Here is a 17,812-nt window from a genome sequence, read left to right on the forward strand (position 1 = left end):
ATGCACTTATTTGGTCTATCAATGCACAGGTAACTTTGCTTAAATTTCTTTAAAAATTCTTGAGCCGTGGGTGAATCATTGATAACAATGACCTCATATATTATTAATAATTTTTTATGCTGATTCAGTTAAGGTTTAGAGGTTTATAGAGGCTTAAGTTGAAAACTATGTCTGCTTAAGTTTAGTACTACTATATACTGTGTTTTTATATATATATATATATATATATATATTATATTTATATATATATATCTGTGTATTTGTCTGCATGTATGATTCTGTAGTAGTAACATTGGATAATGATGTTCTTCTATTAATGTATTAAACTAAATCTCAAGTCGTGTACCTAATAATTATATTACAATGAATTAGACCTTGCATTACCTCACGCACCCACATTAACAAATTGGGCCATGCTCATGTTTGTGCGCTGCCACACTCACACCCCTGTGTGCATATACGTGTACACATCCTTAAACTGAGCTCATTCTCTCTTTTTTTCTCTGCCAGCAAATTACAAAGACTTTTCTTTTTCAGCTGTTCTATACAAGCCAGTGAGGAAAGTGAGGTCACTAGGTTCGTTTGATTGTAAGATATTTCTTGCTTGCCAGCTCCGTCCAGGAAGACCATTTTGAGGTTAAAAACAAATGAATAGCTACTGTTTTAAGGGAGGCAGTAGTCAGCCTTTCGTTGACTGGGCACTTAAGGGCAGTGCATTTCTGGGAAATGATGCCCGTGCTTACCAGACAGAGTTCAGCGATTAAATAGTTCTGACATGTTTTACTGCTTGAGCACAAACAGCCTGTTCTCAAGAGAATGCACAATTCTGGTTCTTCTTTAGGTTATTCCGAATGTTCAGTGCAAAACACAGCCAAGAGTCCAGGTTATCTGTTTGCAATTGAGAGTAATTGTGTAGATTATACTTAAGTGCCAAGCAAATGGAATGCGGTGTCATATATGAAGATACAGCGACACACAAATTCAGTTTTATCCTAGGTCTGTTCAAAAAGGAGAGTTTTTAAAAATTCCACAAGCACGTAATTTTACTAGTCTTATTTACCCAGGCTTTAAAACAGTATGTTTTGGCCAGCGCTATACATGACATGCAACATTCTAAATGACCAGAATGTTTTTATTAAGCGTATTAATAAAGCCTTATTAAATTGACCATCAAACACACACACACACACACACACATACATAAGAAAGAGGTGAACTCTGACTTTCACACAGCTGTTCCAAGTCTGCACTGTCATCAATTTTGTCCTGTATGTTTAATGAGTTTTTACAAAACACCCAGTGTAGACCCACTTATCATAAAGAAGGCTTACTCTTGGTGCACTGTTCGTCTTGCAGAATTTCACCGTTGCTGATGTGACTGGGCTACAGGTGGGCGGGTCCACTGGGGGCATTAGGTCCTTTTGCCCCCTCAATTATATAAGATAAAATTTATTTTGTACTTTTTAAAAATGTAGTTACGCTCTTATTATATAATACTACTACTACTACTACTACTAATAATAATAATAATAGTCTGCAAATAAAGGCCATACAGTTATTAGCCATTAGTTTTTAGTTAATTTTTTAATTGATTAAATGTCCCCCTAATGTGACCTCATATAGGACGATACCATTCTTCAGCTTGTTGCTCAGCTCTGCCATTCCCTGTTTGACTGAGGCGCAGCAGCCAAAGTGTGGGTTAGGAGGAGGAGGAGTGAAGCAGAGCGAGGTTGAGGTATTAAAAAAATGCAGGTATTTTTTGCCTGAGCAAAAACACACATTGTTAGACCTGTGTTAAATTGGTAAAGAAATGGAAGATCAAAAGAAAATAAAATGTATTTATTATTATAAAATAAATTATAATAATGAGGGTTAGCTTAGAAATTAAGAAGTTCGATCTACTGATCGAGAAGGTCTCTGGTTCAAATGCCAGCACCACCAAGCTGCCACTGTTGGGCCCATAAGCAAGGCTCTTAACCATTAAGTGCTCAGAGGTATAATGAGATAAAATCAGACAAAAGTCGCTCTGGATAAGGATGTCTGCCAAATGCCTTGAAATAAAAAGAAGAAGAAGAAAAACTGGATTTCAAGTCTCACAACAGAAAAGCATTTGCCACATTATCAGAAGATGTCATGTTTAAATCCTGACAATTTCAAAGCCATCTGTGCTTAGGACCCAATGAAGCAAAAAAGAAAAATGCCCACAGTATCTGGGTAGGAGAGAGGGCGTTTTATCTCTCTGTCTCTCTCTCTTTCTGTCTCTCTCTCCTTAATCACAGTGACACTAGCCAATTGTAGGAATGTGAGACCACATGTACTGTATGTGACAGAGAGTAGATAGCGCTTTCCTCCTAGTGTACTACGCTGCACTAGGAGGAAGATGCAGCATGAGCAACACTTCCAAAAGATGCGGTTGGCTGACTTCACTTATTTCAAAGAAAGAACCTTCTCGTCTTTTTAAAATGTTTAATAGCAGCTTCTGCCGTATGACTTGGTGCCAAACCCTGCAGGTAGATTTGCATCTAGAGTAGGGTGTGGTAACCCAGTATAATTTCCCAGTTAAAGTGCAATGGAGGTGCTTTGTGTGGGTGTCTGTTGGCTTTACTCTGCCAGATCTCACTAGTGGACAATGAACAGCATGTTGTCAAATGACAAGAAGTTTTGTGTTTATTTTAACCAGCCAGCATTAGGTTTGATTAAGCAGTGCCAGCTTCTCTGTGTGCGTGTGTGTGTGTGTGTGTGTGTGTGTGTCTGTGACAAACGTTGACAAAAACTGTGTGAAATGAGCCTCAGAGTCTGTGCATGTGTGTCCTGTTGAAAGAGGGAGGTGGGAGTGTGAGACAGACGGGGACACTTGGCAGCTAAGGAAAAGCTTAGAGCTCCCAGGGTTTTAAATGGAACACACACTCCTCCTTCCTCTCGCTCAGTTGCGCTCGCTCTCTCTCTCTCTCTCTCTCTCTCTCTCTCTCTCTCTCTATCTCCCTGCTCTTGCTAGCTCTTTGGGTTACACACAGCTGTTTTATTCTCTCTTTGCCACTGACTGACTCCTCTTCCTAAAAAAAACTAAACTGAAATGTCCAGGAGAGGAATCGTTCCGCAAAACAGTTTTTAAGACAGTGCCCTTGTCTCACACAACCCTCTCTCCTTTAAACACTAAGTGAACCAGTGTACACTGATGGCTTCTATTCTGCACTGATTGACTGACTTAGACGCCTCAGAGTGTTAAGACCTAGTGATTCAGGTCCCTATGGCTTTTATTCAGGGATCATTTACTTTGTCTGACCTGATTTTTCGGCAGTTTTTTTATGACTATTACCCTATGGTCTTCGCACTTTGAAACGAAGCGCTTATGTAACCGTTTTTCTGCTCCCACACCTTCGCTCCCCGAGTCTCTCTGCCTTCCTATGGTGCTGTACAGTAACACACGCACAGCTTTAAACACTTTAGCAGCACTCAGGCGCTTTACAGAAAAAACCCCAAAAGACATTAGGTTTGTTCTCAAAAGCCCATGTCTGTTTTTATTTTTTATACTTAAGTTTTAAAACATCCATAAAAATTCCACCATTTCAAATAGACATGGGGCGTTTTATTCATTTTCCACACAGATAGGATGATGACGCACACAGACCTGTTGCTGAATAACCAGACTTTTGAATAATGTAGAGACTGAATACCAAAACATGACGATTGGTCAAAGGATCTCTTTTTAAAAGCTGTGCAGCAGAAATTGCACAAAAATCCCCCACCATTTGTTTACTGCTAAACTCTGGAACAAATCGCGATTTAAAGTAAGCCTGGGACCCGAATATATTCCTGAAACATTACGTAGTATGTAAGATGTGATATTTCATGGCTTGGGTGCCATCAGGCAAGAGAGGCTGAGATGGATGCAAATACAAGTTAATAATTTTTAATAAATCTGGCACGGGTAAGTCTACATTGTAAGTCATTGCCAGAAACAGGGTTTGGTAATCAGTCAGGCAATCAACAAAGAGTATCAGAGGCAATTCCAAAACACACAAAACCATGAAACAATACATGACTTTAAAAGAAAGGGGGCGGAGGGAAACAGAAAATCAGACACAAGATTGCAAGACTTGGCAAGTTGAGATTTGTACAAACTAAGTGTCACTTTGTAAGAAGGCAAAGTCCAAAGTCTTTTCTCAGTATGTACAGTACGTTCAGTAGGCTGCCAGGGTGATTGGGAACATGTGAGTGATTAGTATTCTGGTTATTATGAACATGCAGGTGAAGTGTACCACTAAGGAATGTAGTTTGTGTCGACTATGTTCCTAGGCCGTAGTGTGTTGTCTGACATGAAGTTTGGCGTGGCATACACTACCTTTAGGAGTTAAACTACTGTTCAAGTTAGTTAAAGCAAGAACGTAGTTCAAACAAATACAGACTTTTCACTGAACTCTTCAAAGCCACAACCCTAAAGTACTTTTGTGCTATTGCTTTGGAAAGTCCACTGAAAACTTTGTATTTGTGACGGTTCCGTTCATCATACTATGTCATATGTAATGCATAGTCAGTTCATAGGTGGTTCAGTGTCAAATGAAATCGGGGCAGGTTTTGGCTCAGACAGTTGAATCCCTGGGTTGCCAATCGGAGGGTTGGTGATTAGAGCACCATGACGGCCGAGTCACCATTGTTGTGTCCTCGGGCAACAGGGCTCATATAGCCTTACTGCTGCATGCAGTGCTGGTCCCAAGCCTGGTTAGAATAATGAGAGGTTTGCAACAGGAAGTGCATCCAGTGTAGGAAGTGCAACACTGTGCCAGATCTTGCAGATCAAATGAGCCGATGTGGCAACCCCTAGGATAAAAGAGACAAACCCCAAGGGGGGAAAGAAAGTCAGTGTCGAGTGACCAAGAATCGTCAAGAATTTCAGTTTGGCACGTTCTCACGAACAGTTTGGGAATGTGGGGAAAAACCCGTATTATTTTTGTGGAAACTATTTTAACAGTCATATGCCATACGCTGACAAAATGTGCAGTAAAAACTTTTTGCAGAATTAATTTAATTAAATTAATCATTTTATTAACGTGATTCTTTTGAGCCTTACCTAGACTTTCGGTTACCTATATAAAATCATAATTCTGTTCAAACTAAAATATGCTTAAAATATGCCTTCATTGTACATTATGCGAAACCACTTTTGCACACAAAACTAAGCAAAAAATGAAGGGTTATGGGTTTTGCATACAAGAAATGTGACAGGTTCTTCAACATACCTGGAAAAAAAACAGCCAATTTCCTTATTAACTTGTACAAATTGTACCTGAGACTACTGATGGCTTTTAAGTGTTGTCACTTTTTTCCTTTTTTTTAATGTAATGCTAATCTTTTTAAAGTACCTGAGTCTTTAGCACATGTATATGATATTAAAATAGTATAGTTAATGTTCTCTTGTCATAGTAATCAGAACCAAACCGTATTGTACCATTGTTTTTTTTTTTTCTTATCTTTTTTTCCGGTTGTTTTTGTGTGTGTGTGTGTGTGTGTGTCTGTGTGTGGTCGCGTACATGGCAAATATGTGGGTTATGAGAGAGAGAGAGAATATAAAATACCAGCATGCCATGGTGAGATAGTCCAGCCTGAATGATAATCAAATATTTAATCTGATCTGGAGGTAGAGGGAGATTTGCCTTGAACATCTGAAGAAAAAGCAGTGGTAGAATAATTGGATGAAAATAAAAAAGAAAAGTTGTGTTTGTGTATGTATGTCAGATTCTTTAACATTTTTAATCCTTAAGTGATGCTTTACAGCTTCCATAATTATATCTTTATACTAAATAGACCAAACTTGTGTATACGAAGGTTGATGAAATGAAACTGTTTATTATTGTATTGTCCAAGAGAAACACAAATATAGTTACATATCATTATTGATGCTCATAACTCATCCTTTTACTTAGCGTAGTTTATGGTAAATAGCAATTTGTGTGTGAGCATACAGATTAGCAAGATTTGTGGATGGTATTTAAGTAAGACCTTCTCTATGAAGTGAATCCTAAAAATGAGTCACTTTTCTTTTTATAGTTAATATGGAGGGAGTATTTATGTTGTTTTTTTTGTTAGATTTTCAAAATGATAAGTGCTGAATTTTTAATCATTGCACAAATGCAAACTCTGACATGAGGGTGCGCCCATATACACTTTTTATTATATTTTCCAACCTTATGTAAACTGTTTCTGCACAGTATATAAAAGGAACAATGTTAAAACTAATACATAATCAGATATATTTGCTACTTTCATCTTTACAAAAATCAGCTCCTCATACGTTCTTTAAAAAAAAAAAAGAAAAAAAAGTCAGGAAGTTTCTCAAAGATATTTATGATTTGGTTTCATTTATAAATTTTAGTGGTAGTAAGAACTGACAGATTGATACTCTTTGTTGTTGGTTTAGAAAGCTTATCAGGAAGGTTCACGCAGGGTCTAGTTGAGACTAGAGGATCTGGGATCCCATTAGACGCAAGAAAGAAAATGAAGGATTTTACTTTCACGTGGGAGCAAGCGAGTTGTCAGGTACAACGCTTGTGTGACAAATGAAAACCACATTTATTACCAAACATACAACACTAAACAATGCACTTACAACATTTCGTCATTTATTACTGCCTGGTCATGCTCACGGTTTTATATATTTGGTAAAATGGAGCAAACAGAACTCATAAGCTCAGTACCTACAGGATTGTTTTGGAAGTGGCCCCAACATACTCTGGCATCACCAGCTACAGCATAGCAACCAAGTGTTAAGGCAGAGCTGAGAAGAAATACTGTACAATTTGATATGGTAAGTGAATTAAGTCTAATTAAAAATAGATTTACAGTGCACTCTGAGGGTCTGTGGAGAGACTAATGAAATGCTATAAGCAACATTGGAAGTTCCCACTAATTCCTAGTTTATTCATTTGCGGATAATACTTCTTGGTCTTTAGAAAATATTATTCAAATATCACATTTCATACTTGTGCTAACTGTGAACTTAATTGATGTAGCAAAGTTTGAGGAAAAGTCAGGGGCAGTATTAGCAGAGACACAGAGATTACAGGGACATCATGCTATGGTTCGTCCTGGGCTGAGGCGCCAACCCATCTTAGGGCACAAGCACACACTCCCACAAGCACAACAAAATCTCTGGTTTAGGTCTGATCGGGCCATATACACACTGAGTGTAAATTTGAATACAGGCTTGTCTATGGGCATTTGGAGGATTAACAGATAGCTGCGGATAGTGACAATTCCTTACACTCTTAAATTTCACATGGCCATCCTTGAGACGAAAGAGACTCTGTCCTGGATAAAAGAAGCTTCAAAAAACTATGCCATGAATTTCAGATGTCACAGCCCTGTTGCACTGCTCCACCCGTGTCAGCCCGGTTCTGTTTATTTTGCCCAAGAGCAAATGACTAAACAAACTTTTTTTTTTTTTTTTTTTTTGCTTCACTCCCAAATACCATAAAATAAAACCCTACATTTTATACATTCTAGTGAACTGTGATATTTTTAAAATATTACATCTAAGCCAACTGCTCTTAAACTGCCCAGTGGGTATAAAATGACTATAGTGGTTTTCTTTTCCATGTAAACTAGTGGCACATTACGTTCTTAGATCAAAGTCGCTAGCCGGGAGCATCGCCAGTTTCAAGTGGTGTGCTTTTGCAGAAGGATGTGAAGTAAGCACTCATTAGGTAAACACTGCACACTCTGTTAAGGAGCTCCTTCAGAATAACAGAAGAGTAGAGTGTTTGTGTGAGGTCCACGCTTTTACTGCTAGGGCTAAACATGGACCTGTCCAGTATTTACCCAAACCTTTTCTGTCCCTCTTCTCGTTTTCTGCCTCACTCTCTTGAAACTTGTCCGTTACTCGAACCAGTTTTAACGCCCCTTAATCTCACATTCTGTTCTTTTAAAAGCTTTGGAATACCAGTTTGGAAGATTTCTGCAGAAGAGAAAAGGAGTAAAGAAGAAAGATTTTCATACATGCTGCTATTAAGCAGTCTTGTGAACATTATTTGAGTCTATGATTCAAATAATGTTGGCTGCAAGCGTAACCCAAGTTCACCAAAAACTACTCACAAACATGCGCACACACAAACACAGACATGTACACACACATACACTGGATATTACTGTACTTGTGAGGTCTTACATTGACTTCAGTAACGTCCCATGTGTAAGCAAATAAAACACGTATGAAAAAGACAGAAAAGTTGGGTTCTTATTGTTTTTGGAAAAGAAGAAGGAAATAGAAAACACCTTGCAGGTTTGTTGTTTTTATTCACGTAACTGAAATGTTCTGGCAACAGCGACGGAAGGGTGAGTCAGAGCAGAGAGCAGGGTGTCCTTGCAAGTGCGTGCCTCAGTACACTTTTCTACATATGGTTGTGATTGTCTTACTGGTTTTCCACTGGAGACGGTGCGAGGTAAAAAACACAAATGTATTGAACAGTGTTTCACGTTTCTTTAAAATGCTTTCATACACCAAAATGAATATTCAGCCCGACAAACACACACACACACACACACACACACATGCACATGCACACACCCATTCACACACAAACACTTTTTTTCTGGTTTATTTAATGTGTAGTAGTTTGTCAGTCTCTCTTCATGTCTTTTCAATCTCATTCACAATCATGAACAAATAAATCTAGTGTGTAATAAAGATAAAGTGAGACCAAGCCACAAAAATCTTATTTCTATTATTACGGCATGTCATGTCATGTTATGACTTGTGGTTATAACTATTTTCCAGTAAGCCACTGGAAGTGTGTTAATTAATTATTAATTATTGTATATTACTGCAGGGTAAAAAAATGCTTTTTTTAATTAAATTGCTTTATTTTTTTACTTATCTAATATCTTTAAATCAATATGCAGGTAAAATTTATTGGGATTTCCTTTTTTTATATGAAATATTTAACCATTTTTCATTTAAATTATTATACCTTTTTGTGTGAGCATTGTGTGATTTTTCTTTTTTCTGACAAATATTTTGTTTTTTTATATTATGTGAATTATTAGTATGATGTTTGTTATTATGAATACAGAAATAAAATAGAAACTATTACATTCCCACTTAATAAATCAGCCTAGTGCCATAGAGATAATGTAAAGAAAAAAAATTAGAACCATCAGGTGCTTAGTTTAGAAAGAAAGGAAATAGGCAAAAGATGTCAGGGCGCTGCTGAAGAGGAGTTTTTCCAGAGCGTCATACAAACGAGAATGGCTACTGGCAGTATTACAATGAAACACGGCATCTGATAAGTGGCTAAATAACTTAACAGTTCTCAACAATTTTTCTTCCTATGACAGGAGACCCTGAGGTCTTGCTTTTCCATGCAGGTGGTAAATCAGAATAGGGTGGATATGAAAACCTGGACCATGCAGGCATCAGATTTTTTGGGCACAGAAATGTACCTTTTGCTTGCTTGGCTCCAAAGGTCAATGGTCAAGTGATTTATAAATGCCTTTGATCAGCTGTATAACTGTATCTAGTTCAAGTCTGTAGGTGTGTTATTAATAGTTAATTTCCTCACAAACCTACTTTTTACTGACCTTTGTCCTTATTTGTGGCATCCACTGTATTACATAAGGAGCTCTAAAATTAACAAACTTACGGTAAAACCCTGATACTAATCAGGTTGTAATTAGGTTGTTGCATCACCTTTAGGATAAGATTTTGAAATGCACTGTGTTCATAACTCCAGTATATACTGTATGAATATTGAATCAGCTTACTTTGTAAATTGGTCTGATCTTTATAAACTTTATGTTTCAATGTAGCTCATTACATAAATGACTTGTTTACGTTCTCACCACACATACTTATTTATCATACTTGAAATATTTAGAAATACTAGAATATATATTTACTGATATTTTAATAAGATTTTGATAAAGGCTTGTGGATTAAATTAATTTCTGAGACAAATGTAAATACTGATGATAATTCTTATATTTAACTTTATTTATTATCAGTATGTATTTAAAATAAGTAGGTTTTTACTGCAAATCATTTCTTTAGTCACTGCACTGATGTTTTTTATGTGTGTTATATTTTTGAATTACTCTCCTAAACTGGCAGAAAATAGTAAAATGAAGAACATACTTCTTTAAACAATGAATTTATGATTGGCAGTGTTTAGTTATAACTAGTATTTTTCCTCTGCTTTTTGTAGGTAAAGCAGTCTGTGATGGTAATTCTGGAGACTATGGTGTGCCATCGCCTGGACCTGCGTTTAAGGAGGTCTGGCAAGTTAAAGTTTGGCCGAAAGGTCTTGGGCAAGCTAAAAACCTAGTGGGTATATACCGACTCTGCCTTACAGATAAGACCGTCAACTTTGTCAAGCTCAACTCAGATGCAGCAGCTGTTGTATTGCAGCTTATGAATGTGAGACGTTGTGGCCATTCTGAAAATTTCTTCTTTGTGGAGGTTGGCCGATCAGCAGTGACTGGCCCTGGTGAGTTCTGGATGCAGGTAGAGGATTCAGTCGTGGCACAAAACATGCATGAGACTCTACTTGAAGCCATGAAGTCCCTAAGTGAGGAGTTTCGTCAACGCAGTAAGTCACAGTCTACTACAGCAGGAGGAGGTGGTGGTGCTATTCCATCTAATCCAATCAGTGTTCCATCTCGTCGCCACCACCCAAACCCTCCACCCAGCCAAGTGGGTTTCATCAGACGACCTCGCACAGAGCCACCCGGAACCACTGGAGGAGGAAGTGGCACTAGCAACAATGCCTCACCTACACCTCGCCATGCGTTATCGAGACCCTGTAGCTCCAGTGATGGCGCAAAAGTAGAGGATGGCATGAATGCCGGGACAAAGGGTGTAAATTCCTGTTCAAGTCCCACAACAAATGGATCCTGTTCTAGCACACCTATTCTCAGGTCTACGTCTGTACGTGGTCCCACACCAGTCAAGCCACAGCATGCTCTAATGAGGTCCATCTCAAATCCAGCCACTTCACCTGCCCAGAACCTCTCCTCCTACTCAGCCAGTGGGTCAGAATTTGTAGGCACAGGTCCCGGAACTACTGCTGCTGGTGGGGATGGAAATGGAAACACGTACAATCGAATGCCTCTGCGCCAGCCATCAGTTTCTGGTTCATTCAGTGACTATGGTTCTTCAGATGAATACGGTTCCAGCCCAGGTGAGCATTCTTTGCTGACTGCAACTGTTCAGACAGATTCTGTAGGTAGCTCCGGTGGGGATGAAGCTGCCAACTATATCCTTATGGCACAGAAAGGGGCATTCAATTCATTGCCAACTGACAACTCTGTGCCTCAGATTAGAAGGGTTCTGCGACGTTCTTCGGGGCGTGAATGTGACAATGAACGTAGGATGATCAGTAAAAGGGCATCTCTTCCTCCCATGGCTCTTGAGAGACTTGGCACTTATCGCAGAGGAGCAGATATAGAGATTGAGGAGGACAACTATGCTATAATGTCTCGAAGTACTAGTCGTGAGTCTTTCAGCTCACGCCAGGATTCAGAATCAGTTGTTGGTGGAACCAGATATCTGGATGTAGCTGCAGAGTCTAAAGCTGACACGGAAAACTGTGGATCAGATGGATCAACTGTTACCAGTAACGGTAATGTGGGTAGTGACAATGGATACATGTCCATGTTGCCAGGGGTAACGTCTCCTCCAGTGTCCCTCTCTCACTCGTTGTCAGTAGCAGTGTCAGACTCAAAACCTGCAGATGACTATATGGCTATGACTCCCAACAATAGTATTTCACTTCCTCAGCAGATCCACCTTCCTACTTCTAACACAGATGGCTATATGTTGATGTCGCCAAATAGCAGCTGCTCCCCAGATCAGCGTGTGGTTTCAGGAGCCTGGGTTGGCAGGAACAGTGCAGACAGTAGGCCTGGCAGTGATTATATGAACATGTCACCTATCAGTTTACGTGCCAACAGCACTCATTCTCCTCAAGAGTCTCTTACAGCATCTGAAAAACGTCCTCAGCAACCTCCCCCCAAAATGGTATATTCTTACTATTCCCTACCCCGTTCTTATAAACACAACAGCACTAAACACTTTGAGGATGGTTTAGGAAAAGGAAAGTGTACTGAACATGGAAATGGTGGGGGTCAAGGTTTTGGCAGTTCTAAAGGCACATCCAATTATCAAGAACCTGGAGTTGGACGGCACTTTTCTTTTTCCTCCTCATCATACTCGTCCAGTTCAGCTAGCAGTGAAAGTCTGGGCGAGAGTGAAGAAAGGACCCAGGTGAGAAGGAGAGCTGCAGGGGCCCAAGTAAAGGGTGGGTCTGGGGCAGCTAAACAAGCACATAGCCAGAGAAACCGTCCTCTTAGTTTGTTTGTGGATGTCTCTAAAGCCAATACCTTACCTAGGGTCCGTGAGACCCCAGCCCCGCCTGAGCCTAAAAGTCCTGGTGAATATGTCAGTATAGAGTTCAAGAGTGAGCGAAGCATTAGAGAAGTAGTTAGAGGACCTAGACAGGATGGTTCTATTCCTGCCAACTCACAACGCCCCTTGCCTAGACCTACTTCTTGTGTGGCTGGGTTCTTGCCACATCCCAGCAGCCCCTCCTCTGTTCTTTCTCCATCTGTTGCTTCAGAATATGTCAACATGGAGCTAGGAGCCTCCCCATCACCATCTTCCTTTTCCCTCACTCCGCTTGGTTTCCCTTCTTTTCCCACTCCTCCAACCCCACCTGCAACAACCCCCAAGGCTTGGGATGAGCAGATAACAATACAACATGAAGAAGAGGGTGAAGTAGAAATCGGACATAGTGGGCATCAGCCTTCATCACCTTCTCAGTCAGTGGACTTGCCTATGCTACGTGCAGACTACACAGAAATGGTCTTTGGATTGAGCTCAGACACGACCACTAGTTCTACAACAGCTAAAGAAACCCTGCTGGACAGACAAGAATCCATGGTTCCCACTTTAAGCCTGGGGCTTAATTTAGATTTTCCTATTTCCAAAGCCCCAAATCCAGATCATGGTGCTAAGGTAATAAGGGCAGACCCTCAAGCTCGACGGCGCCACTGTTCTGAAACATTTTTGGCCCCTTCTTCTTTGTCCTCATGTCCTGTAAGTTCCTCCTCTTCTATGTGCATGATCAATGATCACACCCAAGCCATAGCACGACGACTTGGTTTAGATGGCATTTTGAGCAGCAGTGGAAACTTGGTAGATATACCAAATCAACATGCCAGCCATGGATTACCTAACACAAATACTACTCAGATCTCACCCACAGAGCAAGGCCTCAACTATATAGACCTAGACTTGGCTACGAGAGAAAGCTCACATCTTGCTGTTGATGCACAAACTTCTGGCCAAACAGCAGCACGGTTATTTTCAACTGTTTTAAGTACTGGAGCGTCTGGAGGTGCTGGAGGAGCAGGAGGTCTGAGCAGCAATGCTTCAAATCTCAACACATATGCTAGCATTGACTTCTACAAGTCAGAGGAGCTACGTTCACACCAGGGCAGCAACAGCAGCAAGGACGGTACTGGTAAGAGAAGTTCTTTATTCGGTTTTTACTATTGAATATTCAACATTATGGGATAGTGGAGTAGTACTTTTAATTCCTGTCCACCTGCTGTTACAGAGTGCAGCAATCTACTTGTCTTCTTGGCTATAAGCTGGTAACAATACTGACCTCTAAGCCATGTAGCAAGTTCAGGCTATTAAATCTTTTAATATTGTCTATTCTGTTTTCTGTCAATCCAAGAAATAGGCATAAGAATTTTTGGCTTTTTATTTTTTTAGCAGTTTCACTCCGTCAGACATGCTTCACCTAAATGCTTCCCATGACTTTTTGTGTGAGGAATTGGAACCTGCTACTACCGAACTAAAATGAACTTATTGTTCCCCTAATATTGAATAAGATTGGGCCTGGGGTTAGAGACAGTAGTTATCAATAGCTGCAAGTAGTATAGCCTCTTCCCGGAGTGTTAGAAGAGCAATTGTGCTGGCTCCTTCTGCAGCAGAGAGCAAGTGTGTGAGATTTTCACGTTAAGTCGGCAGTATGGTGTGGTGCTCGGGGACTGAAGCGTACTAGCTGTGAATGTTGAAACGAAGCCAGTCTAGCCTTGACAAAGGTCTGGCCCATAGTCAGTCATATATATATATATATATATATATATATATATATATATATATATATATATATATATATGGTCATTTTTTTAGCTTCTTTTTTTGGTCTGGAATAAATAATTGGAAGAGTGCCCAGCTCAGTTTGGAAATGGAAGATAGAGAGATACACAGACAGTAATAGAGAAAGTGGGTAAGAAACAAAGATGGCACCAGAAATGAGCTGAAGTAAATAAGAGGTGGAGAGAGATAGACAGTGTGTGAGACATGCAGATGGTGGCGATAGAAGAGAGAATTTGGGTGACATTTGGCTGTTATTGGATCTGCATACATTTTGCCTTCCCTCTTTACCATGAAGATAATAATGACCAGCGTTGTGGGGATTTTCCCAGGCGAGACTCCAGGCTGGGTCTTCGTGGTGACATCTGATATGAGCCAGAGGGGGAGGTAGAGAGAGAGAGAGTCGGGGGAGTAGAGAATAGTGAAGTGAGAACAAGAAAAACAAAAGAATGAAGTGAGTATGAGAGATTGGGAGGGATCTGATGAGGGATGCCAGTGAAGTAATTTTTCTCTAGGCTAGGGAGGGTGATGTGTGTAGGTGTTTGCTTTCTTTCATTCTATATGTCTATATATATCCTGATTGCTGGGTCTCAGGGGGCATTCAATTCAATTCAATTCAATTTTATTTGTATAGCGCTTTTAGCAATTTTCATTGCCGCAAAGCAGCTTTACACAGTCAAAAGAATTATTTAAGTTTGTATGAAATGTGAATTTGTATGAATCAAAATGGTCAGTTTGTCCCTGGTGAGCAAGCCGAGGGCGACAGTGGCAAGGAAAAACTTCCTGAGATGGTAATAGGAAGAAACCTTGAGAGGAACCAGACTCAACAGGGAACCCATCCTCATTTGGGTGAAACAGAAAGCAGTAAATGATCTGCATTTATACAGTGTGTAGGGTGGGAGGCAGTTCAGCTATAATAGCTGATGTTAATTGATGTTAATATGGAGTCCAGGTAGTTATTGAAGACCCAGGTAGACTTGTAAGAAGTTCCAGTCATGAACTATCGAACTGTCAAGTCCCCAGAGAAACAGTTGCCAACACCAGTCAAGGCCAGAACCATTTTCTAGGTAGAGAGATCATTCCCAGACACCAGACGCATCCCAGAGAGACACACGGGGCATCCATGTGACGAGATCTTCAGCCAGAAGCGGGGCACCAGGATGGGTCAGACAGGTCCGGAGGGCAGAGGGAGTCTGGATCACTGGCAGCTCAGGAACGACATGTGTAGCTCGACAGAGAGAGAGAGAAAGAGTGAAAGGGGGGGACAGGAGGAAATAGGAAAAAGAAAGAGGGGGGGAAAGAGAAGAAGAGGAGAGATGGCAGTTAGGTATGGTCACAGTCACACAATGTATAATGTGAATGTATATTAACTGTAGCGTGCAAGCAGAGACTCCGGCAGGACTAACTATGACAGCATAACTAAAAGGGAGGAGCCAGAAGGAAACACAAACATGAGGGCTTCCTGACATGTAAAGCAAACAATCACCTCACCGTCAGCAAACCTGAGTGATCAATGAGAGTGAGGAAGACAGCATCCAAACATACCAGTTTACCATAATACTCTACGTCCATGAGTCCCCCAGATCTGCTCCTTTACCTATGGCAAATCTATTTATAAAAATGCTCGGCTAAATAAATAGGTTTTTAGCCTGGACTTAAACACTGAGACTGTGCCTGAGTCCCGAACACTATTTGGAAGACTATTCCATAACTTTGGGGCTTTGTAAGAAAAAGCTCTGCCCCCAGCTGTATTTTTCATAATACGCGGTACTGACAAGCAGCCTGCATCCTTTGATCGAAGTAGGCGTGGCGGATCGTAAGACACTAGCAGTTCGCTCAGGTACTGCGGCGCGAGACCATTTAATGCTTTATATGTCAAGAGTAGTATTTTAAAATCAATGCGAAATTTCACAGGGAGCCAATGGAGTGAAGATAAGATAGGGGTGATGTGCTCATATCTTCTGGTTCTGGTGAGGACTCTCGCTGCTGCATTTTGGACTAGCTGGAGCTTATTTATGCATCTAGCTGAACAACCAGACAGTAAGGCATTACAATAGTCCAACCTAGAGGTGATAAAAGCATGAACTAGTTTTTCTGCGTCGTTTAGCGACAATAAATTTCTTATTCTGGCAATATTTCTGAGGTGAAAGAATGCTATCCTGGTAATATTATCTACATGTGCTTCAAATGAAAGGCTGGAATCAATAATCACACCAAGGTCTTTCACTGTTGCATTTGATGGAACAGAAAGGCCATCTAAAGTTACGGTATGATCTAAAATTTTACTCCTAGCTGTATGCGGTCCTATGACTAGAACTTCTGTCTTATCCGGATTTAGCAGAAGGAAGTTAGTTAGCATCCAATTTCTTATGTCCTGCACACATTGCTCAATTTTAGTAAGCTGTTTTTTCTCATCAGGTTTTGCTGAAACATATAACTGTGTATCATCAGCATAACAATGAAAACTAATACCATGCTTACGGATTATGTTGCCCAGAGGAAGCATGTAAAGGGAAAAAAGCAGTGGACCTAAAACTGAACCCTGCGGAACGCCAAACTCCACTAGAGAACATGCAGAATAATCACCATTTAAGTCTACATACTGATAACGATGGGTCAGATAGGATCTGAGCCAGGAGAGGGCTGTACCCTTAATTCCCACTACATTTTCTAATCTGTGAAGAAGAATAGCGTGATCAACAGTGTCAAAAGCTGCACTGAGGTCAAGTAATACAAGCATAGTTACACAACCCTGATCAGAGGCCAAAAGAATGTCATTTACTACTTTAACGAGCGCCGTCTCTGTACTGTGATGAGGCCTAAATCCTGACTGATACAGTTCATGTATGCCATTCCTATGTATATATGAGCATAGCTGCTCCGCTACTATCTTTTCCAGGATCTTAGAGATAAAGGGGAGGTTTGATATTGGTCTGTAACTGGACAGCTGACAGGGGTCGAGGTCAGGTTTCTTAATTATTGGTTTGATAACTGCTAATTTAAAAGATTTTGGAACATATCCAATGCTGAGTGAAGAATTAATTATTCTCAACAGGGGTTCTATTATTGCTGGTACTATCTGTTTAAGAAAATGTGTCGGTACAGGATCTAATATACAGGTTGATGAATTTGAAGAAGAGATGAGTGAAATTAGTTCATTCTCTTCAAGGGGAGTAAAGTATTCTAGGTTCTGGTCTGACATGGCTAGATTAACATCTGCATCAATTACATTGTTCGGTTTCAAAACCTCAATTTTATGCCTAATATTTACAATTTTATTATTAAAAAAGTTCATGAAGTCCTCACTATTGCATAATGTTGTTGTGGAGATTTCTGCAGTGGTCTTATTTCTGGTTAATTTGGCTACAGCATTAAATAAGAATCTAGGATTATTTTTATTTTCTTCTATAAGAGTGGAGAGATATGTTGATCTAGCTACACTAAGAGCTTTTCTATAGTTCAGGATGCTCTCCTTCCATGCTATTTGAAATACTAGTAATTTAGTTTGACGCCATTTACGTTCTAATTTCCGAGCGGTCTGTTTTAAAGTGCGCGTGTGATCGTTATACCAGGGAGCAAGTTTTTTATCTCTAATAATTTTTCTTTTGACTGGAGCTACATTATCTAGGGTATAGCGAAATGTCGACTCTAAAT

General features: G+C 40.0%; 1 protein-coding gene across 1 annotated transcript in view; it reads left to right on the forward strand.

Annotated features, from left to right (window-relative positions):
* The window catches only part of si:ch73-335l21.1 (insulin receptor substrate 1-B), a 50,170-nt gene that overhangs the window by 4,163 nt on the left and 28,195 nt on the right, over window positions 1-17,812 (forward strand). The window contains exon 2 of the mRNA XM_053496754.1: window positions 10,197-13,514. Coding sequence (XP_053352729.1) covers window positions 10,197-13,514 — 3,318 coding nt within the window. The remainder of the gene's footprint in view (window positions 1-10,196; window positions 13,515-17,812) is intronic.

This window comes from Clarias gariepinus, chromosome 1, assembly GCF_024256425.1.
Source record: "Clarias gariepinus isolate MV-2021 ecotype Netherlands chromosome 1, CGAR_prim_01v2, whole genome shotgun sequence".
Lineage (NCBI taxonomy): Eukaryota > Metazoa > Chordata > Actinopteri > Siluriformes > Clariidae > Clarias > Clarias gariepinus.